We start from the raw sequence: 23,574 nt of genomic DNA on the forward strand, positions 1-23,574 counted from the left end.
AAGTCAACTGCTGTTGGGTTTTGCATTGTTTCTGCTGTGACAACTAGTTGTAACACTCTCTGTGATAGTGCTTAGGATGGTAATATGCATACTATTGTACTTCATAGTTTACTGTATAATATTTTACTTTAAATGTAGATTGGTCCTCATATATACTAGGCACTTCCTCATCTATAACAAAAGGAAAAAAAAGAATTAAAAAATGAGCTTTGTTTCAACAGTGCCCTTGATTGTGTACTGTCTAATTCTGATCTTTTTAATGTATTTACATGTTCCCTTGTAAATCTGTGGTGTGAAATTGTTTTATGACTAACAAATATGCACATGTTTTGGTCTACTGTGCTGGATGTACACAAAGATTTGATTTAATGCCACTACTTTCATTTTTAAGCTTAAGCAGTATTATGATTCATTATCCGTCACTTTCTGTAAGCTTTCTTTGCAGAGCCTTACATGCTACATGTATTCTCTTATTATGCAGGTGCCTGAAGATGGTATAATGAAATGCCAAAGCTGGTTTCTTTCACAATAAAACAAAATAATACCTTAAAAGTATACAGCTGTTGGTGAATTCTATTGATATTGACAATTACATACCAGCCAACTCCCCTGGCCATGATGGACCAACAGAGATCAAATTTGTATGGTCAATGGTCGAGTCAAAGTTCTTTAGAGACATTTGTGTAATGAAGCAGCTTGGCTTCACAAAGCAGCCATCTATGACCATTAACACAGTTTAGCGAGTCAAGCTTTTGAGGAGATGTAGTGCGTAAAGGTTTTCATCAGATTTTGTTAAAGAATTTTTTCTAGCAATTTCCAGCTGAATTAAGTGAAACAGAAAATAATAACCTAGACCACACAGGTCTGCACTCGATTAGTACTGAGGACTTGCACCACCATTGGATTACAACAGAGTTTGGGAACAACTAAGCTAACAATACACTGCTGGAAGCAGATCTCCCTCAACACAATATTGGCCACTGAGCCTCATGACAATGTTAAAGGTAAGACCTGTTGTTCCTTATGTGAAGCTTGGCTTTTCATTAGCTCAAAATTAAAAATTAAATTTTCTAAATGATTAATGGAAAATCTCATATAAAGATGTGAAACAAATACTAACAAAGAGATAGAGGGGCTGGCCAGTACTTACCTCAGCTCAGTACAGCCGATAGATACACAAAAAACAGAACCGAAAATTTACGTTCCTAGCTTTCGGAACAAATGTTCCTTCATCAGGGAGGAGAGAGGGGAAAGAAAGGGAAGAAGGGAAAGTGGATTGAGTTACTCACAACACAGGTTATGAAGCGACAGGGAAAGGAAAACAGGGAGGGTAGCAAGGATGGAGGCATGGTTGTCAGAGGGAAGTTGGCTTCCCTTTCTTTCCCCTCTCTCCTCCCTGATGAAGGAACATTTGTTACGAAAGCTAGGAACATAAATTTTCGGTTCTGTTTTTTGTGTATCTATCGGCTGTACTGAGCTGAGGTAAGTACTGGCCAGCCCCTCTATCTCTTTGTTAGTATTTGTTTCAAATTAAATTTTCTGTCACATCTTACATGAGGATTATATAGTGAAAGTCAACGAAATCCAGAGGGAATTCCAAGTGAATTTACTGAAACAATTTAGAACCACATGCAAAGGGAATTCCAAGTGAATTTACTGAAACAATTTAGAACCACATGCCAAAGTGCACTATCACAGGGTTGGCTAATAGTTGCAGCGATGTTGCCAATTCTTAGCTGTGCTAAGTATATTTATGTGGTGAAATGTTTGTTGTACTCTTTTTATAACAGGCCCTCAAAGCATGTTTGGTTTTTAAGCATTGTTATCTTCTGATCCTTTCTAAAATGTGTATTCCGCATGGAAAACCATCCAACATTTCATTCTTCCAGATTCATTGGTCATGTGCACAGGTGCCACATAGGGATAGGAAAGGTCTTGCCAGTGAACAAATAACAAACTAATAACAAATGATGTTTACTGCATTACAGAAGAATGTTGACAAAAATAAAAATAAATACAAGTATGCTGCTTTTTAGGTGGCACAATGCAAAGATTTGTTTGGCACTTTGTTACCAGACTTTGCTCTGGCTATTCCCAAAGAAAAAAAGAAAAAAACTTAAGTGACACACATCGGCAGTCCAGAGAGATCTGAGCCAGCAACTACCCTTGCCTTAGACAATGAGACAAACGTGGTGCCACAAAGCAAACATGACACTGATTCACTTAACTCTCTGCTACTGCTCTTGTAGTAGTTAATGAAGACAGTTCACAACCTGAAATACAAAACCAGTCGAAACTTAAGTGTGGAATTACCTTCCTAGGATTGAAAAATTAAATTTATCATCTCAATCTCATATAAACATAATTTCAGATTATTTCATCGTTATGGAAAGATAACACTACAAGAATTTAGCATGATCTCTCTGCATAATCCTCTGCATAATGCCAAACATTGGCAGCAATATTTGAGTTAAGGTGGTCACGAGATGCCAAATATTGCCTAGGCACAAATGCACTAGCAATACAAAGAACTTCATGGGTAGTTTACAATCCTTACTGCTATCCACAGACAGCTCCAGCCAACTGTCAGTCGAGTATGCTACCAGACGCCAATGTGATGGGAGTGTTTGGCGCTTACGGCCACTCAACAATGAGGTTATCAGCACTCTTACACAAATTAAAAGAAAAGAATGTGGAAAAATTAGTAAAATGTATCAAACACACTAAGACAATGAGAAAGAATTAAAGATGCTATACAGGAGACTAAAACACAAGTAAACTGAGAAAGAAGTTTAAAGGAAAGCAGAGGAAAATGTCACTGGCTGGCTACTTATGTAAAATATGGGAAACCCTGTCACCTTGTGAACAAATGAAAACCTGTTCCCTAAAATCTTGGTAAAAAAGGTAAACAATTCACAAAACTTTAAAATTCAAACCACATTCATTTGGTCATTATATAAAATATATTGCATTTCTTTCAACAAATCAGCCACAGCCTGCTTGTTGGAAAACAAAATATAGTCTAATAACATGTGGCACACAGTGATCTGTACACCAGAAGTGTCACACATGGAGGATCCTCTCACCAGAGAAAGAAGGCATGCATCATAGGACTGTGGCCTACGTGAAGAGGACCTTATCCCATTGATATACGGCTGGAAGGAGGTACGCCATGGCTGAGTTGTGGGCTTAACCACATGGAGCTTACTGTTGGTCATTTTCAACCACTCATCCTCACACCAACACAGAACTCTGGGGCTCAACAGGGAGGTCATAGTATGCAGGGCGATGGCACACTGAAATACCTCAGGATAAAGACATGCCCCTTGGCTGCTAGATCTGCCCTTTCATTTCCTGCAATTCCCAAGTGCCCTGGTACCCAGCAGAAAGACACCTAGTTGGAGGGTGGCATCAGGGATAGTCTGGGATACTTTATCCACTGGGTACAAACATGTCAGCAAGGAAAGGGCACTTACAGAATCTGAACATACTACAAAGTTAGCACTGGAAGAACGTTTCATCTGCTCCAGTGCCTGAAAGATCACATATAATTCTACATCAAAGGCAGTGGAGGCTGTCAGATCTTGAGGACACAATCTGTGAAAGCAACACAGCAACCAGCAGAATCCCCGTTTTGACCCACCCATAAACAGCTACATAGTTGTGTTGCTCAGCTAAAACATCAGAAAATATCACATAAAAATGCAAGCACGAGTGCAATCTCTCCTGTACCGCACCAAATCCAAAATCAATCTACGCTTTTTACAGTAACCAGGATGGCAGATGAGTAAAACCTTGGATTCAGGGTTGTGCTTGCTCCACACCGAGTGACTCCAACACATGCTACATGTAGACATGAAACAGCATTGTGGCTCATGGATGGTTGGAGAAAAGGCATTCCAGAGATGAACGAGCAACAGTATGGTGTGTGGGTGAAGTTGGAGTTATGAGGAACTTACATACCTGATGCACCATGAGAAGCTGCTGCCGGGTGGTAAGTGGCAGTTTTCTGGCCTCAGTACAGAGGTATGGGTCTGGTCCTAAAAGCACCCGTGGCCATCCTATTCTCCCCATGGTGGACAGTGTCAATGTTCTTCACATAAGAAGGCTTTGCTGAGCCATACACCGTGCACCCATAGTCCAGCTGCAAATGCACGAAAGCCCTGTAAACTGGAGTGCACATGCCCTGTCCACTCCCCAAGATTGGTGGCAAAGGCACTTTAAGATACTCAGTGCCTTGAGGGTTCTGACTTTCTGGTCTCTCAAGTATGGCAACCACGACAATTTTGAGTCAAAAATTAGGCCCAAAAACCTCACAGACTCTAAAATCTAGAATTGTGACCCTCATGTGCAAGGCAAGTAAATTAAAAATACGACAAAAATGATAAAAACACACACAAACACACACACACACACACACACACTCACTTATCTGCAGAAAACTTAAAACCTGTCTTTGCAGACCGTGCCTCTAGCCTCCACACTGTAAGCTGCACTGATTGTTCACTGTTGCAACACTGAAGGAGAACAGAAAACAGCAAAGTCATCCACAGTTAAGGAGTACTGCACATGAATCCTTACTGTAGACGTGATACTGTTTATGGCTACGACAAAGAGAGTAACACTTAAAACACTGCCCTGAGGGACACCATTATCCTGCTCAAAACCAACTGACAGCGAGTCACCAACTCGAGTCCTAAAATACCACTGAGACAGGAAAGGCCGTGTGAAGATGGGGATGTAGCCACAAAAGCCCCACTGATGCAGTTGTGAAAGAATACAGTGTCTCCAAGTACTATCACATGCCTTACTGATATCTAAGAATATACCAATATAGTGATGGTTATGTAGGAAAGACTGCTGAATAGCCACCTCTAACAGGGTCATGTTGTCGACATTGGACCAAAATCTCTGGAATCCACACTGACACTGCCCAAAGAGCTGCCTGTCTCTAACAACCAGACCCGACAACGGTTAACCATTTGTTCCTGGGACTTTCCTATGCAGCTCATGAAGGCAACACTCCTGTACCAACTGGGAGATGTTTGGTTCTTTCCTCCATAAGTTGGGGAAGTCGAATGATTGCCATATAAGATTAAAACATTTGAGAATTTCCTTTGATGCCACTGGAAAATGACGAGGCATGTAGTACCCAGTTTGGTCGCGACCAGGTGCAGTGTCTTGAGTCCAAGACACTGACAATTCAAGCTCCCACATGGACAAAGGACAGTTGTAGGCCTCAGAGCTGTTGGATCTAAAGTCCAACATGCCCCTCTCTACATTTGCACGGTAGCAACAAAATGCCAGATCCCAGTTTGCAGTGGCTAAGGTTTTTGCAAAATGATAGCCAGCATCCGAGTGATATCACTGGGTGTCATATAGAGACACACCTTTTTCACAACTGCTGCTATTGGCAAACAACTGTGTTTACCAAAAACCCTCCTGATGGCTTCTCTTACTTTCATAGAACAAGTGGAATGATTGATGGAGTCCAGGAATGTTTGCCATGACCGTTTTCTGCTCTCCTTAAACTCACATCGAGCCATGGCTCTCGTGACTCAAAAGGCTGTGAGGTTGTTTGCTGTCAAGTAGCATTTGCACCATCAAAGAGCCACATGCCTGTTCCGGATGGCTGAATGACAATCATCTGTCCTCCAAGATACAGGTCACCTCCTAAGACTACCTGAAAACTATGGTATGGATGGTCAGTGGCATGATGGATCACATGTGTGATGTGGTCAACCCACTCCTTGATGCTGGCATGGCATTGAAAAACAGCCAGCTAGCTGATCAGTGCCCAGTTAGCCCTACTGGTTGTCAATTTCGACAGTGGCTGGTCCAGCAATCCTCCATCCAGCAGGTGAACACAAAGTGGGAAGTAGTCACTGTAGTGAGGTCATCAGTTGCTTCCCACTGTGCTGAGTGTGCAAGGGCTGGAGAGCAGAAAGGAAGGTCCTTGGCAGAGGATGACCCAGTAGCAGCTGAGAAATGTGTGGGACTGACTGTGTTGAGGATGCACAGCTCCTGAGACATGATGAGGTTCTCCAACACTCAGCCCCAGAAGTATAGAGTGAGCCCCATAAGACATCATGGGCATTGAAGCCACTCAGTAAGAGAAATGGGCAGGGGAGCTGTTCAATTATTCCTGTGAGAGCCTTGGAACCTATTGCATCCTGCAGAGGTAAGTACAGAGTGCAGATAGGAATTGTCAGACTTGCATGAACCCCAATGGCTACTGCTCATAGGTCAGTAACTAAGGGAAGAGGGTGACGAGTGGTGTGTGTTATTGACAAACACAGCGACACCTCCCTTGGCTCGTTCCCTCGTCAGGTCATCCTTACTGTGGAGGCCCGCCCTGTAGAACAGAGGCATCAGTAGCTTTGAAATGTGTTTCCTGTAAACACAAGCACAGGGACTGTACCTGTGCCAGGTGTTTCAGTTCCTCCACACGATTCCTGAACCCACTCATGTTCCACTTTGGTATGGGAGCCATTTATCATGATGATTGGACTTCACCTTGTCTTACCTCTGGGATGGGGAGCCTATAGTGGTTGGACTTTCCATTTTGGGGCAAAATGGTTGCTCTGGGTGGACTTCGGAGTCCATTGGCTCTGAAGCAGTAGCAGCAGAGCTATCAAGTTGGATGACATTGACATGGTCTGACAGTCTACTGCATGTTTTTGCCTGTGGCTAAACCTTCTCATTTGCTTTCTTGGCCTGGGGTGGCTTTGTGGGAACAACCTTGGGAATGTTGACAAGATCTCTACAGGTCACAAAACCTTTGCTATAATACAAGATGTTGTGGAGCTCCATGTCAATGGCATATTCTCCAAGGCATTTAGCTTTCCCGAGATGTGTTGCTAGTTGGGAACTACCAGTTTCCACCAGTAGCATGTCATTAGATAGTTGTTTGATGGATTTCAGTGAACATGCAATACCCATCAAATCTTTCTGAATCTAAAAAGGTGCAACCTTTTTGAAACTGCCCTCTTTCCATTTCGCAATTAAAAACACATTCTGACCAGCAGCATGTGTACTGTTGCTCTTCATGGACAAATTCTGTATAACGCCTGAGTCTGGAGGCCTCTCTACATGATCCCTCTTATTTGATTGGGTGTTTGTACCTAGCAGTGGCCCACCCATCCCACTGAGAAGTGGAAGAGGAAACTTCGAAGAATCTATCTTGGTCCCATTAGCAGCTAGGAAAATAGGAGTCCACATAGACAGAGTCCCATGAGCATAGGTAAGCCTCTTACAACTACAGCGTGGCAGGTTCCACCCACAGGTTGCCTGCTAATGACTGTTTCACATCAACAGCCATGTGTCTCATCAGAATGCAGATTTTATATATATATATATATATATATATATATAATAGAGGGAAACATTCAACGTGGGAAAAATTATATATAAAAACAAAGATGAGGTGACTTACCGAACGAAAGCGCTGGCAGGTCAATAGACACACAAACAAACGCAAACATACACACAAAATTCTAGCTTTCGACACCTGTATGTGTGGATGGATATGTGTGTGTGTGCGAGTGTATACCTGTCCTTTTTTCCCCCAAGGTAAGTATTTCCGCTCCCGGGATTGGAATGACTCCTTACCGTCTCCCTTAAAACCCACATCCTTTCATCTTTCCCTCTCCTTCCCTCTTTCCTGACGAGGCAACCGTTGGTTGCGAAAGCTAGAATTTTGTGTGTATGTTTGTGTTTGTTTGTTTGTGTGTCTATCGACCTGCCAGCGCTTTCGTTCGGTAAGTCACCTCATCCTTGTTTTTATATAATTTTTCCCACATGGAAAGTTTCCCTCTATATATATATATATATATATATATATATATATATATATATATATATATATATATATATATATATAAAATAGAGGGAAAGGCAGAGCCACATGTGAAAGCACCCACGTGATTTACCAACTGACCTGCCTACACTGTGATGCATTCTATGTGGGAATGACCAGCAACAAACTGTCCATTCGCATGAATGGACACAGGCAGACAGTGTTTGTTGGTAATGAGGATCACCCGGTGGCTAAACATGCCTTGGTGCACAGCCAGCACATCTTGGCACAGTGTTACACCGTCCGGGTTATCTGGATACTTCCCACCAACACCAACCTATCCGAACTCCGGAGATGGGAACTTGCCCTTCAGTATATCCTCTCTTCTCGTTATCTGCCAGGCCTCAATCTCCGCTAATTCCTAATTTCAAGTTGCCGCCACTCATACCTCACCTGTCTTTCAACAACTTCTTTGCCTCTACACGTCCACCTCGACTGACATCTCTGCCCAAACTCTTTGTCTTTAAATGTGTCTGCTTGTGTCTGTATGTGTGGATGGATATGTGTGTGTGTGCGAGAGTGTATACCTGTCCTTTTTTCCCCCTAAGGTAAGTCTTTCCGCTCCCGGGATTGGAATGACTCCTTACCCTCTCCCTTAAAACCCACATCCTTTCATCTTTCCCTCTCCTTCCCTCTTTCCTGATGAGGCAACCGTTGGTTGCGAAAGCTAGAATTTTGTGTGTATGTTTGTGTTTGTTTGTGTGTCTATCGACCTGCCAGCGCTTTCGTTCGGTAAGTCACCTCATCTTTGTTTTTATATATATATATATATATATATATATATATATATATATATATATATATATATATATATATATATATATATATACTTTAAATATGTCTGCTTGTGAGATGTCTGCTTGTGTCTGTATATGTGTGGATGGATATGTGTGTGTGTGCGAGTGTATACCCGTCCTTTTTTCCCCCAAGGTAAGTCTTTCCGCTCCCGGGATTGGAATGACTCCTTACCCTCTCCCCTAAAACCCACATCCTTTCGTCTTTCCCTCTCCTTCCCACTTTCCTGATGAGGCAACAGTTTGTTGCGAAAGCTTGAATTTTGTGTGTGTGTTTGTGTTTGTTTGTGTATCTATCGACCTGCCAGCGCTTTCATTCGGTAAGTCACATCATCTTTGTTTTTAGATATATATATATAAAAACAAAGATGATGTGACTTACCGAACGAAAGCGCTGCGGTCCCGCACACCGTTAGGCCGTCTTCCGCTCACGCCCCAACATCGTGCAGCCCGCCTCCAGTGGTGTCGCGACAGGCGTGAATGGAGGGACGAATGGAGACGTGTCGTCTTCAGCGATGAGAGTCGCTTCTGCCTCGGTGCCAATGATGGTCGTATGCGTGTTTGGCGCCGTGCAGGTGAGCGCCACAATCAGGACTGCATACGACCGAGGCACACAGGGCCAACACCCGGCATCATGGTGTGGGGAGCGATCTCCTACACTGGCCGTACACCACTGGTGATCGTCGAGGGGACACTGAATAGTGCACGGTACATCCAAACCGTCATCGAACCCATCGTTCTACCATTCCTAGACCGGCAAGGGAACTTGCTGTTCCAACAGGACAATGCACGTCCGCATGTATCCCGTGCCACCCAACGTGCTCTAGAAGGTGTAAGTCAACTACCCTGGCCAGCAAGATCTCCGGATCTGTCCCCCATTGAGCATGTTTGGGACTGGATGAAGCGTCGTCTCACGCGGTCTGCACGTCCAGCACGAACGCTGGTCCAACTGAGGCGCCAGGTGGAAATGGCATGGCAAGCCGTTCCACAGGACTACATCCAGCATCTCTACGATCGTCTCCATGGGAGAATAGCAGCCTGCATTGCTGCGAAAGGTGGATATACACTGTACTAGTGCCGACATTGTGCATGCTCTGTTGCCTGTGTCTATGTGCCTGTGGTTCTGTCAGTGTGATCATGTGATGTATCTGACCCCAGGAATGTGTCAATAAAGTTTCCCCTTCCTGGGACAATGAATTCACGGTGTTCTTATTTCAATTTCCAGGAGTGTATATATATAGAGGGAAACATTCCACCATTCCACATGGGAAAAATATATCTAAAAACACAGATAATGTGACTTACTGAACGAAAGTGCTGGCAGGTCGATAGACACACAAACAAACACAAACATACACATGAAATTCAAGCTTTCGCAACAAACTGTTGCCTCATCAGGAAAGAGGGAAGGAGAGGGAAAGACGAAAGGATGTGGGTTTTAAGGGAGAGGGTAAGGAGTCATTCCAATCCCGGGAGCGGAAAGACTTACCTTAGGGGGAAAAAAGGACAGGTAAACACTCGCGCACACACACACATATCCATCTGCACATACACAGACACAAGCAGACATTTGTAAAGGCCTTTTTGTCGTTGTGGGAATGTTGTGAGGGTGACATGGTATTAGAAGGTGGAAAGTGTAACATGAGGCTGAAATGAAAATGAAAATAAATGGCGAGAGATAAGGTGAACTAGAAAGCAACTGGAGATCTGGTGTGAAAAAAGGGCGAAAAGGTGTTGGTTATAGCTGGGCTATGTTGATCCTGTGGTGAACTTTGGTTGGTAGACAACGATGTGCACAAAGGTTATGTGGTTGTGTTGCCGCCAGAACACGTTAAAGGGTGGAGCAATTCGGGAAAATTTTGAAGAAACTGCGTGTAAATGTATTAAAAGGAGTGGTTTTGTGGTGGCAGATTGTGAAAATGAGGCTAACAATTGTCTGACGAAGAAATAATGATCTTAAAACCTGTGGGAAGCGGCTAAAAAAGATCGGTGATGTGGGAAAAACGGAAATGGAAAAAAAGCGAAAGTTATTGGAACTAGCCGAAATGGCTGTTTAATAGCTGAAAGGAACTGTTTGTGAACTGGAAACGGTGGATTTTGTAGCAGAAGTATTGTTGAAAGCGGGAAAAAAAAAATTTGGTTATGGTTTGGAAGTGGGTTACGTATTATTGAGTATATATAGGTGGGATAAAATTGTATGGTAGATTCGGTAAAGAGGGGAAGGTGAATACAAAGTGAAACTACTTGCAAAAACAGAAAGAGAAAATAAGATGACAGGAAAGATTTCGAAATGCAACAGTGACAATAACAAATGTAATTGTTGGGTTCAAATTAATGTCTGCTTGTGTGTGTGTGTGTGTGTGTGTGTGTGTGTGTGTGTGTGTGTGTGCGTGAGTGTATACCTGCCCTTTTTTCCCCCTAAGGTAAGTCTTTCCACTCCCGGGATTGGAATGACTCCTTACCCTCTCCCTTAAAACCCACATCCTTTCGTCTTTCCCTTTCCTTCCCTCTTTCCTGATGAGGCAACAGTTTGTTGCGAAAACTTGAATTCCATGTGTATGTTTGTGTGTCTATCGACCTGCCAGCACTTTCGTTCGGTAAGTCACATCATCTGTATATAATCCAACTTTGCGATCTGAGTGGTCAAGCCAAGCCACAATGTTCCAGTGTCAAGCCGGAAGTTGTCACTGAAGCTTGTCCAGAGCTTACAGTGACAGGGAACTGGAGGAGCTTACCTGTCCCCAGCTCAGTAACTTAGGGGTTGCCAAGCCCTTAACCAGCAAATGAATGATGAGCCCCTGAGGGCACTGAAAAATGAAAATTAGTTGCACTGTAACAAAAATTATTTTAACAAAACTAAAAATGTGTGCAAATTGTCACTGCACAAAATGTCAATAAACAGTAAGACATTGTGTACTGCTCACCACAAATGGACTGTACCTACATTTTTAGTGCCCTACACAACTAGAATATTAGGAATACCACCAAGATGTGGAGATATTATGGCTATAAGGCCAACATGTCAAAGCCACAGAGTAATAAATCAAATTGTGGAGTCACAAGGAAAAACTGGGTGTATGGCAATTGAAGCAGAACCATACAGGCAAATGTGCAGCTGTACACTTTCATACATTTTTTCATCCCCACATCTATCATAGATAACACATACTAAAAAGCTCATTCATTGCTTCCATGATTTATCCTCATCTTGTTTAATCCCAATGTTGTTGTTGTGGTCTTCAGTCCTGAGACTGGTTTGATGCAGCTCTCCATGCTACTCTATCCTGTGCAAGCCTCTTCATCTCCCAGTACCTACTGCAACCTACATCCTTCTGAATCTGCTTAGTGTATTGATCTCTTGGTCTCCCTCTACGATTTTTACCCTCCACGCTGCCCTCCAATGCTAAATTTGTGATCCCTTGATGCCTCAAAACATGTCCTACCAACCATCCCTTCTTCTAGTCAAGTTGTGCCACAAACTTCTCTTCTCTCCAATCCTATTCAATACCTCCTCATTAGTTACGTGATCTACCCACCTTATCTTCAGCATTCTTCTGTAGCACCACATTTCGAAAGCTTCTATTCTCTTCTTGTCCAAACTAGTTATCGTCCATGTCTCACTTCCATACATGGCTACACTCCATACAAATACTTTCAGAAACGACTTCCTGACTCCTAAATCTATACTCGATGTTAACAAATTTCTCTTCTTGAGAAACGCTTTCCTTGCCATTGCCAGTCTACATTTTATATCCTCTCTACTTCGACCATCATCGGTTATTTTACTCCCTAAATAGCAAAACTCCTTTACTACTTTAAGTGTCTCATTTCCTAATCTAATTCCCTCAGCATCACCCGACTTAATTTGACTACATTCCATTATCCTCGTTTTGCTGTTAATCCCAATATGATGAACAAAATACACATTTGTGTTGCCAACAGTTGCTTCAAATCTTTTCCGACACTTTCTCTTGTTTCATTGATCATGTAATATGGTACTTGCAATGTAGATTACTATGGCCACTACAAAGTTTCCAGGAGATATATGACAGGAAGTACTAAGATTCATCACTTAACTTGGGACAGTTAGCAGCTAATTTAAAGTAGTAGTGAAAGGAAGTCATAAGATATTGCTTTTGTAGGAAAACTGAAAATGATTTCAAAAGCAGTGATTGTTTCAGAAAGGGAGCACATGCTGCTCTTTTGTCGTTAGATGTGAAGTCATAGAACTACCTGAACACTGTCAGTTTATTTTAGATAATGTGGGACACTATACTGCCATATTTATCTCTTATGTTTATCTGCTAAGTTCAATAAAGTAACGAAAAACTGCTACTTAGTTCGCACTGTACTAATAAACATGTATTACAGCTTATCATGGTAATGCTATGATGACAGTCTCTTTCAGTATTACAAAGTATCCCAAATTGTTACACATTACCAGGATAATACATACTTTCAGCTTCAAAACATTCTGTCTACATTCGGTCCACAGTCATACTGAAGTAGCATTACAGGACTACCATGAAAATATGCAGATGTAGCAATAGGGGTAGATACATAATGAAATCCAGTTAAATCGTTCAGTGCCACAACACCAATACAAAGCAGACACTAACAATAGTGCAATTCAGCAAATTTTTCATATTTAGATCTACAGGGTACAGAATCTAGGTAGTCACACACTTATGGTAGAGGATTTCTTTAGCGATTACTGATGTGCATGCTAGTGGCTCGTTCACAGAAAATGTAAAATTTTTGTGTCCAACTAGCTTAATACAGAAAACTAACACACTATTCCACTTTAAGGGCAAACACTTAACCATTAAGCTAGCATATGACTAGGTCAAACAATGGTTCCCTTATTGTCCCAATGACGACCAAGACAAAATTCCCATTTTACATAGCAAAGGAAGTTGTAGTTTCTGTTGAAATGACCTTCCTGGACTGAAAACCATATATTTTCTACCACTATGTCATTGCTTACAAGAGAATAATTCAGAACTAAATGACAAAAAAATCTAGTGAATGTATCAGGGTAATTGTGAAACAAATCAGGAAATAAATCGACCATCAAATAGCTATTAGACCAGCAACAGGCAGAATACAGCTGCTCAGCTGATGTGAATCTTGAGCTGGCTGACTCCTTGGAAGCTCACTTTTTGAAGACACAGTGTTGCTGCCTACCACTGCAATGAATGGGAGCAGAAACGCCAAATAGGTCACTGTGTTTTATTCGCAGTTCTGTAACTCTGAGTTGGGTCTAAAGCATAGTTATGAATAATATCCAGATGCATTGAATGGAATTCATAAATAAAGAGCATGGAAAACTTTTCCGCAGCTCTCCTCTTCTGTAGCTGTCACACACAATTTTGGCTTTCTGCATTAAGCAAACTGAAAATCTCATTAACTAGAAGCAATTTGCTTAGGTATCACCAGACACTATTAACATTATGAGCAAACATCATTCATTTTAATATTATGTTCTTGAAAACAGTTTTCCTTATGCAAAACTGTCATTCATTCCACAAAAACCAAAGAGGCGAAAAGTATTGTCTATTCTGAACAATTTCAATATAACACCTGATGGTACTTTGTCAATAACAGCAAAAAGCACCCGATGAATGAGCTTTTCAATTGTCAGACAGTGTACAACACAGAGGAACCAAATTAACAAGATGATGTTACCCTAAGGTGAGCACAGATTGGAACTTCTATGTAATATCTTGCAGTTGGCACATTTTGCACATTAATTTATTTCTTGATTATTTCACACTGATGACACCTCTAGGCTATCACAACATTCATACGTGAATTAACAAGGTGTAATTTAAAAAAAAAAAAAAACGCTATTGTAAATATTACGGCACTAGTGGTTGGATCTGACTCAGTGGACGGTGCTACTTTAATTTCATTTCATGTTGGAGACTATTGGAAATGCTTAATGCTTTCAAGATACTCACTGCCCACATCTCCTGAGACAATTCTACAATCAGCTCTTGCTTAACTAAAAAGCTGAGTCACATAAATGGGGTAAAACCAGAAGAACAAATAGGTATGGAGACAAGACACCTGGCACATTATATCAACATGGAATAATGAGAAAGTTGAGCACTGGTAAGGCAACAAATTTAGATGAAACGAATTAAAACATTTTTAGATGAAACCTAAATCATTTCTTCCATAAGTATGTCCATTTTGAAAATGTTTCTACACAGCTCACAAACACCAAGTATGCGTAATTGAAGATTTATTCGAATCATTTTTAGCACTCTGGTAATTTGAGGTGTAAGTGGCAAGTGTCTGCCACTTGACACTCATCATCCCAGTACCAGTGTGATGCAATCTGGAAGAGTCAGAAAGAGGGAATAAAAAAGTTCACAATTGCAGGAAATGAAACCTGTCGGTTTCCATGGTTTAATCTTACTTTCACATGCCTAAGTCACGCATAGCAGTCCTCAGGGATGCAGGATGTTGTGACTAATCTCTATTGTATGTTAGTTTCTCAAGACTGATGTTTGGGGCCCATGGGCATTGATGTGGAAATACTCTAAGAACTCCATGTTCTATGTGTGGGTATGGAGTTACAGCAGCAATTTCCTGAAACTACACCTTACAAGGAGGAGCCACAATAGGTTGCACTCTCACACAGTCAAAAATTCGTATGGTGAAAGAAGCATAAAAGCACATGCCCATTATTTTGTCTTAGGTGTCAACAATCAACAGCTTTCAAGAAAATGACTGGCATAGTTTCTTTGTTACTGTGTCAGTTTGCACACATGGTGTTATACCTAGTGAACTAGTAGCATAGTGGCTGATAACAAGGGTTCAACTTTTTGCACTCCAAGTCAAATCTATTCATATGACTTTTTCCTTTTGTTGTCACAGAAGTATGTTCAATTTTATTTTTATACTACAAAAGAACCAGTGTATTCCCCAGGGTTGTATCTGTCACAAAAACAGTCAAAGCATAAAGAACTGAAACACCACCAGCAACATGCTAAGCCGTATATACCACACACACATTCTTTGATGTATGATTAGGAAAAATAACTTCACTAACATTCTAAACATCTGACGATCTCGTGATAATTTCATGGAAAACCAAGCATATCAAAGTATTTTCTCAAAAGCTATTCATGCTTTCCTTCCCTCCTCTTTCCTACACCACACTCATATACTTAGAATTCCAAAGATACATGTATCAATCTGCATCATCTATGTAAAAAATATATTTATAGGGACAAAAAATTATTTCAAATACCAGAAGTTCACCACTTTGTCAAAAAGATTTCAATAAGGATATAAGAAACATAAGTTAGAAATTAACAGATATAACAACAATTTATGACTGTAAGTAGAAATTTACTTCTGCCACAACAGAAACAAGTACTTTGATTTCCCAAAACAAACTCGGATTTCCAGTTTTTTTACAGTCATTCTCATCCACCATTAGGCACTACAACCACAAGAATGAGATTCTAACACAACCCAGGATGCATGCTTGGACAGCCTTATCATTCCAACAAAAAGTCTCAAAAGCAAGAAATCTTGACTCCAATTCTGGTTACAGCAGTGATTTTCACGATTTGCTTTATATGTACACCAAACCAGCCACATTGAATTCCTATCTATATTCACATATGTAAGAAATAATTCTGCAAATATATATTCTACAACTGTTCCACTAGCTCAAAGTTAATACTTCAGCCCATACATTCTGAATTTTGCCTTGTTTTCCTCATTGTCCACAGGGGTCTAATATATTACTGAGAGTCTGGCACCATTTACCATCACAGCCATTACAATGAAAACCTGAATGCCAATGGACAGCTACAATTGTTATCAATTATATTATATCCACAACAACTGTCATATAAATGTACTTAATTATATACTCATTTAAATCCTAGAATTACCTCTTGATTCACACACTCCTGCAATTCTTCTTTTACATTTATGGTGGATGGGTAAATCTGGACCTGTGATAAGAGTAAAAATCTTTAATTGGTGGCTTAAGACGTCATGATTTTCAAATTTTTTATGAACTGTAAGTTTAACTACAGAACTCTTAAGAAAAATTGTTACTACACAGTTTAACACGAATAATCATTTTATCACTACATTTCCTTCCGAGAGAGAAATTCCGGGTGACATGAACTCAGTAAGATTTATTTCAAAGTGAAAAACTTATATACTTGAAAAAAGAGACAGCATTGGTCGTATATTTTTTACTATTGCAAAATCGATTTTCTGTCACTGAGTGACCATCTTCAGTGCTATATTGTATAACTTAAATTGGGATGCACTGTTATCACTGAGCTTACGGCGATCAATTTAAGTTATACAATATAGCACTGAAGATGGTCACTCAGTGACAGAAAATCGATTTTGCAACAATAAAAAATATACGATCAATGCTGTCTCTTTTTTCAAGTATACCTGTTATCTGGTCGTAGTGCACAAGACAACATGGAGTCGCCAATCAATGAAAAACTTATGATAACACTCATAATAATGTATTTTAGCAGATTTTAGGAAATTGCACTTCACACTTTTCCCTTTGCTACTATTTCATGTTTGTCAATATAAAGCCATCACCATACACCTTACCATTAAATGTTGGAATAGCAATTACACTGGCATAAAACACACATTTTATTAAATGGAAAAAACATTCTGCTTTGCAACAAAAGTAACACACCTGTCAATGGTAGCATATAATCCCCCATTTCTATGGTTACTCCAAATAATAGTATTAACATACTAGAGGCAGGTGCAATACATCAAGGAACATCTGTCTTTTTTCCAACTGCTTATTTTCTGATGCCTAGGGTACACATACAAAACTATTCAAAAAATGAAAGCCCTAAATATGGGAAAAACAATTCTTGCAATGAAGTAACAGAAATGTAATGAGATATTGAAGGTTCGAAGGATCAAAGTGGAGGGATACTCATCACTGCCCTGGTTTTCGTAGGCTGGGCTCACAGTGAATGTCCAGTCCACTTCAATTAGACACTGACTTATCCAGTTAAATAGTCAATATGCCCAGGTATATTCTTGCAAGCTAACATTCTCATGCAAGTTCCGGCATTTGAGCTGGCACTGCTTCTACAGAAACTTACAAGACAAGTGAAATGAAGGAAGTAATAGATATTTCACAAAGACAGAAAAATCTGTCTCAATTTGCCATTAAATCTCAAGAGTATCACAGGCTTGAAACCAACATTTTGCTAGATTTTAAAGAAAACAAGCAAAAATTAAGATCCCTCATTAATTTCAAACACTGTAATTTACTGGAAGTTAATAGTGAAACCAACCACACTAGCTGTTAAAATAGTTTCATTAAAAAGTCGTAACCAGTTTTCACATCAGTAGAGATGTATGCTCGTGTGATCTGTACAAGAAATTACAATGGGTTTAGAAATAGATGTGTCCTACCATGAAGGACCATATATCAATGTGAGCTGGGCTCTGATACATTTCTTCACTTTGTTCATTCTCAAGATTAAATTGACTGGAATCATGCTGCATCTATAAGAGAAAGGAAACCAGATAAAACAGTTAAAATTTCTGACTTAAAAGCAATTATGGGAACTAACTAAAATCACCACATTAACGTGTCTTAACTTTGGAAGAGAAGTATAATAGAGCCTCAAACATCTTACCATGCTGTAGAAGTGTGCACAGCGTCATTGTTACCAATACTAATAGGTCAGTAGAATGAGCCACATGCGAGATGGCACTAGTGCGAGTCTTTGATTGAATTGATACTATCTACGACAAGAAACATGGGGACTGGCTTTACATTTTAAATGGTTCTTCTCAGGATTGCAGTGATTCTCTGGGGGAGTTTAATAAAATGTGTGATAATATCCAACTCACCATGTAGGAGAGTGGTGATGTGGCTCTTTCCTTTTTGTATCTGTCCATCAGGATTGATGATAATACAGCCAGCTATGATATATACACTATTTCACACCTAGTAATTCAAAGCTCCTCTAACCACACACTGTGGAATATAAGAAGGTGGCCTCCTGGGCATTGCTTCACAGACCACACAGTGTGTCTTTGTCATGTGAAGCTCACGACAGAATTTATGATAATCCAGTTTATAGCATATTCAAATGGCTACAATGCAGACTTCATCCACTGTATTAACAGAAATGTGTTGCAGAAAATGAATATAGGGTATAATAATGTGAGCTGCTCTGCATCATCTAGTACATCAATTATGCTCACCCCAATATGTAACAGGGATTATAGTGATGGTAAATATCATAGGATATCTTATTATGATATTACTTCTAGTAAGGTTGCTAAATAGCCGGTCTCTAAGAACATATTTCTGGCCTGTTTTGTCCCAAAGATTAGTGGTCTAAAATTTAGGCTTAGGGAGGAGACAATGCAGGATAACTTTAAATCATATGGTATGCATTGCAACAAGTGTGACAATTACGATTCTAATATATAGACCAAACAGGAAAAAGGCTTTGACGTATGTTTTAAAGAACGTAGTAACAGTGCAGGTTCAAGGTCAGCTTTAAACACCCATTTACATGAAACAGGCCATTCAATTACTAGCCTCCATTCAAATTTGTAGGTGCTGCACTATGAAAATCAGGGTACTGCACTCAACAACCACTTTTAGCATGCTATTGATATAACATATGATGAACAGTAAGACTTGGCTCTTAGCATTTACTAAGCCACATCATGACTGTTTAAAAAAGTAAAAAAACTTGAGTACTCAGCTCAAATTGATATATGGCATTTGATGTTAGGACACGTCTATTTTTTAGAGCTATTGTAAATCTTTAATGCTTCAATTTCTTGTACAGATCACCTGAAGATTTATCTCCACTGATGCAAAACCGGTCATGGCTTTTAAAGCAAAGTATATCAACAACCATTGCTGAAAATTTATACACCATGTGCAATTTAAGTTGCAGCTGAGCTACTTCTAATATGATACATTAAAGTCTGATTAATATGTTAGCAGCACATCACATGATTAAATTTTGTGTGTATATTAAAAACAAATAATAAATTAGTATGACAGCAACAAATCTGGACTGGGAGTGTAAAGATGTGTATGCTAAAAAGCACTGAAGACTTTTGATAATGATTACTATAGCACTCTGTAATTGAACAATTTCAGCACAGCCACAGTATCATTCCTGTGGGAGTAAATGTAGCATGATGTTGACACATTACAAATACCAAATAATATTTTGTTTGCAGTGAAAGCAGGTGATATAATTTAAAATAAAGAAATCTTATTCTTCTGCAAGTTAATGAAAGCCATTCATTTTCACTGGTGGAAATGAGACAATATGATAGAGCTACTTTTTTGGCTTTCACTCTGCATAATTTAAGAAATGGTTATCTACTTGGAGACTACTTGATGACATACATTTCTGGGAAACAATGTATCGGATAGAAAATACATTGATAGTATGTTTCAGGAATGAGAACTGCCACATATGCATTTGGTGTGACAATTTACAATAAGATATTGGTCCGAGGAATAGGAATCACTGCTTCATAGTGGGGAGGTTAGTCAAATGCATCTGTTTATGATACAAAACTTACACAGACTAAAAATTAAGTTTTATGTGTTTTTGAAATTTAGGTGTCTTTCACTTAATATAATGTGCTAAATGTGTTCTCAAGGGCCACAGAAAATGTTCAGTCCACCCACTGAAGCATCACAAGTTGTGAGAGAAACTTCCATGTGGTATTTCAATAATTTCTGAGGTTCCAATCCACAGTTAACCAGTGTTCAAATTGGCATAATTGGTATTCATAAATTCTACAGCTTTCAATTAATCTTATAAGACTATTATTTTAAGCTAGGGTTTGTTTCACCTATCAAATTGTAATGAGGTTAGTTTTAATATATATTTAGCAGAAAATGTGAACCTGAAAATCTCATCAACCTGAACGGACCCACATCATTACCAAAATTGTAAAAACAAACCACTCACAAAAATGCAATACGCGTAAAATAAATACTGTAACAAGGATTCAGCTATTCTCGGGACATAATATTTGTTGGTTTTGGCTATCAAAACCAAACTGTCACGGCATAATCCCAAACACGTACCATACTATACTACAGACCAGTTTGTCACCACATCTATTCCAAAACATAATATATAAGCAAAATAAATATTGCCAGTGTTGCATTATATCTCTGTACACATATGTCATATGCCATATCATTCCACCAAGGATTAGAGTCAGAGCCTGTTACCAGTAGGTTCAACCCACACTATTACTGAAATTGTAATCTATCAGTGTGCACGCAAACAGTGCTGTCAACCATTCATTAAGCTCCAGTACGAAATTTGTCTGAAATGTAAATTTACTGACATCCAGTTTACATATTCAAAGAGAAATGCTAAAAAATGGTTCAAATGGCTCTGAGCACTATGGGGCTTAACACCTGAGGTCATCAGTCCCCTATAACTTAGAACTACTTAAACCTAACTAACCTAAAGACATCACACACCTGCCTGAGGCAGGATTCGAATCCGCAACAATAGCGGTCGCGCGGTTCCAGACTGAAGCGCCTAGAACCGCTCGGCCACACCGGTCGGCAATAGAAATGCAAATTTACAGATTAATATGAAACTTACTTATCAGAACAGTGACCACAGTGAACAGCTCTTCAAACTTACTTACAAAAATGTTTTATGTGAGCAGTAATCATGTAATGTTGATAAAGAAATCACAAAAACATTTCAACTTAAATTCTCAATTATTTGAAGTAAGCATGCAGAATAAGAGCACACTCCAAGTTTATGTGTATGTATTATCAATGTCACTGAACAGTGCATTTCGAAGTTCTCTAAATTCTAGTAGACATTTGATCTACTCTATTCCTTTTAGTCCAGTGAAATTCAACGCAAATCATAGTTTATGCAATCTTGTGAATTGTTATGTATGACAAAAATATTATCTGGAATACACCACATTATACATACTTCCAGACATATGACAATTATGTTTATTTGCTCCAAATAACACACAGACAACTTAAAGAAACACTGCTAAGACAAACAAGGATACCACTTACTGTGGAGTCTGGCAAGGTTGACACCTCATCTGTTATTTCTGTTTTTATCCAGATAATGTTTTTCTGGTCCATTTCTGCAGTTCCAAGGCCCTGAAAACCAAGGGGCCAGATAAAAAGAATGGTATTCAATATCCATTGTCACTAAGAGATAAATCTCAGAAACAGCATTTTTTACTCCTACCACAGCACGAGTCATTGCAGAGGAAATAAATTGGGGAAAAAAAACACACAGAAATAGCATTAAGAATGCATCTCTCATGTTATGAAGGGTCAGAACATGCTATCTCAAAATGTCAACAGAAAAATCACATGCAAACAAAGATTTATTGATTGTTACTGTTTCTTTGTGCCAGTGATTCATTGTATACTACAGCTACAGTACTATATGCAGTATGGGAGATGAATTTTGTAGCTCTCCATCTGAATTGTAACTTAAGCAATATGACCATGCAAACCAACTAACACATGTAACGTGAACTTCGTAAATATGACCGTTTACTACACTAAAAATATATTTTACAATAACGAGAAAGTTTAAAATGAAGGTTGCAGGCAGACACACTTAGATTGTTCTCATGTTGTACAACCATCTTTTATCACTGTAATTTTTGTCCACAGTGTAGCTCTTCCTGGACCAATTATTGTTGTAATGTTCTTATGCAGAAGAACTTGATAGCAGCTCACTCTGAACAGCCTCGCAAATAAGAGCTAGAATGTCTTCTATTGGATCCTCTTTCACCCCCATATGAACAAACAGTAACTGCGGGCATTTATGTCGTAAGTATTCAAGCATACAATTTCAAACGCTACTGTCTGTGTGAGCAATATTCCATATCACAGCATCGCTCTTTCTATCTCTTAACCAACATCATTGTATCACAGATGATTTGCAAGTTGATATGAACATACTAATATAGTAAATGTGCGAGATTCACTTTCTGCCGTCTTTCACCCATCACAAAGTATTGAACAATGTTTCCCACTTTCACTGGAAACCACAACTCAAGGAAACTGTTGCAAAAGTTGCAGAAATACTTTCCTTTACGAATTCAAGAAGGATAAATGTAGAGATCTAGCAGGTACTTTACATTATGGTATAAACCTAACGACACATCGACCAAAAATCTCCCGTAACTGATGTACAAAATATATTCTTGATGTACACCAGAATAAGAATAGAAACACTACCTTCTACGCTGAAATTACAAAACATACATTTCACGGAAAGTAACACAGAGGTTATGTCAAACTAAACATAACCTAAGAAATTACATACGAAATTCACGCGCTGTCCATAACCATCATCAAAGTCGCAAATGGTTATCCAATAACAGCAATTCAATACGGAATAAAGTTGCTTTCGGGTATTCAGGTTGTATCACATTAACTTAAAACAATATTGACAATTCACCAGTTCCTCGGAGCATATTCGCACCTTGTTTTACAAGTCCTATCCAATTACCATAATAATAATAACAAAAATGCTGTAACACTCGTGTTCCAAAATAAATTTTCGTATTTTCTTCCCTCATGTTAGTAATTTCTTTTTATTTATTTATTACCTGAAGGACGCAATTTACAAATTTCTGCAATACACATTACACAAGATGGCTGCTACTAAGCACCTCACTTCAAAGATATTTTGACCTGAACGGTCGTCTAGAAAAAGATCTGCGCAAATCACATTTGAGCAAACAGTTCATTGCGTGTCAACAGAAGATTTGCGCAGAAATGCGTACGGAAACTTCGAACTTGGAGGTTACAGCGAAACTGCTCAGATCTGTTCCTACAAAGCACATCTGGGCTGACATGTTGGAGCATGTGGGCAGGTGATC

The 23,574-nt window shown here is 39.5% G+C and overlaps 1 protein-coding gene across 4 annotated transcripts in view; it reads right to left on the bottom strand.

The window, feature by feature from the left end:
* LOC126212868 (zinc finger protein 664-like) overlaps positions 1 to 23,427 on the bottom strand; it is a 250,682-nt gene extending 227,255 nt beyond the window's left edge. For all 4 annotated transcript variants that reach the window (XM_049940360.1, XM_049940361.1, XM_049940358.1 and 1 more), the window contains exons 1-3: positions 23,302 to 23,427; positions 21,740 to 21,829; positions 16,572 to 16,634 (exon numbers count right to left, since the gene is read on the bottom strand). In XM_049940360.1, coding sequence (XP_049796317.1) covers positions 16,572 to 16,634; positions 21,740 to 21,811 — 135 coding nt within the window. In that variant the 5' untranslated portion in view covers positions 21,812 to 21,829; positions 23,302 to 23,427. The remainder of the gene's footprint in view (positions 1 to 16,571; positions 16,635 to 21,739; positions 21,830 to 23,301) is intronic.
* Positions 23,428 to 23,574: the final 147 nt, after the last annotated feature.

Source organism: Schistocerca nitens, chromosome 11 (genome assembly GCF_023898315.1).
Source record: "Schistocerca nitens isolate TAMUIC-IGC-003100 chromosome 11, iqSchNite1.1, whole genome shotgun sequence".
Lineage (NCBI taxonomy): Eukaryota > Metazoa > Arthropoda > Insecta > Orthoptera > Acrididae > Schistocerca > Schistocerca nitens.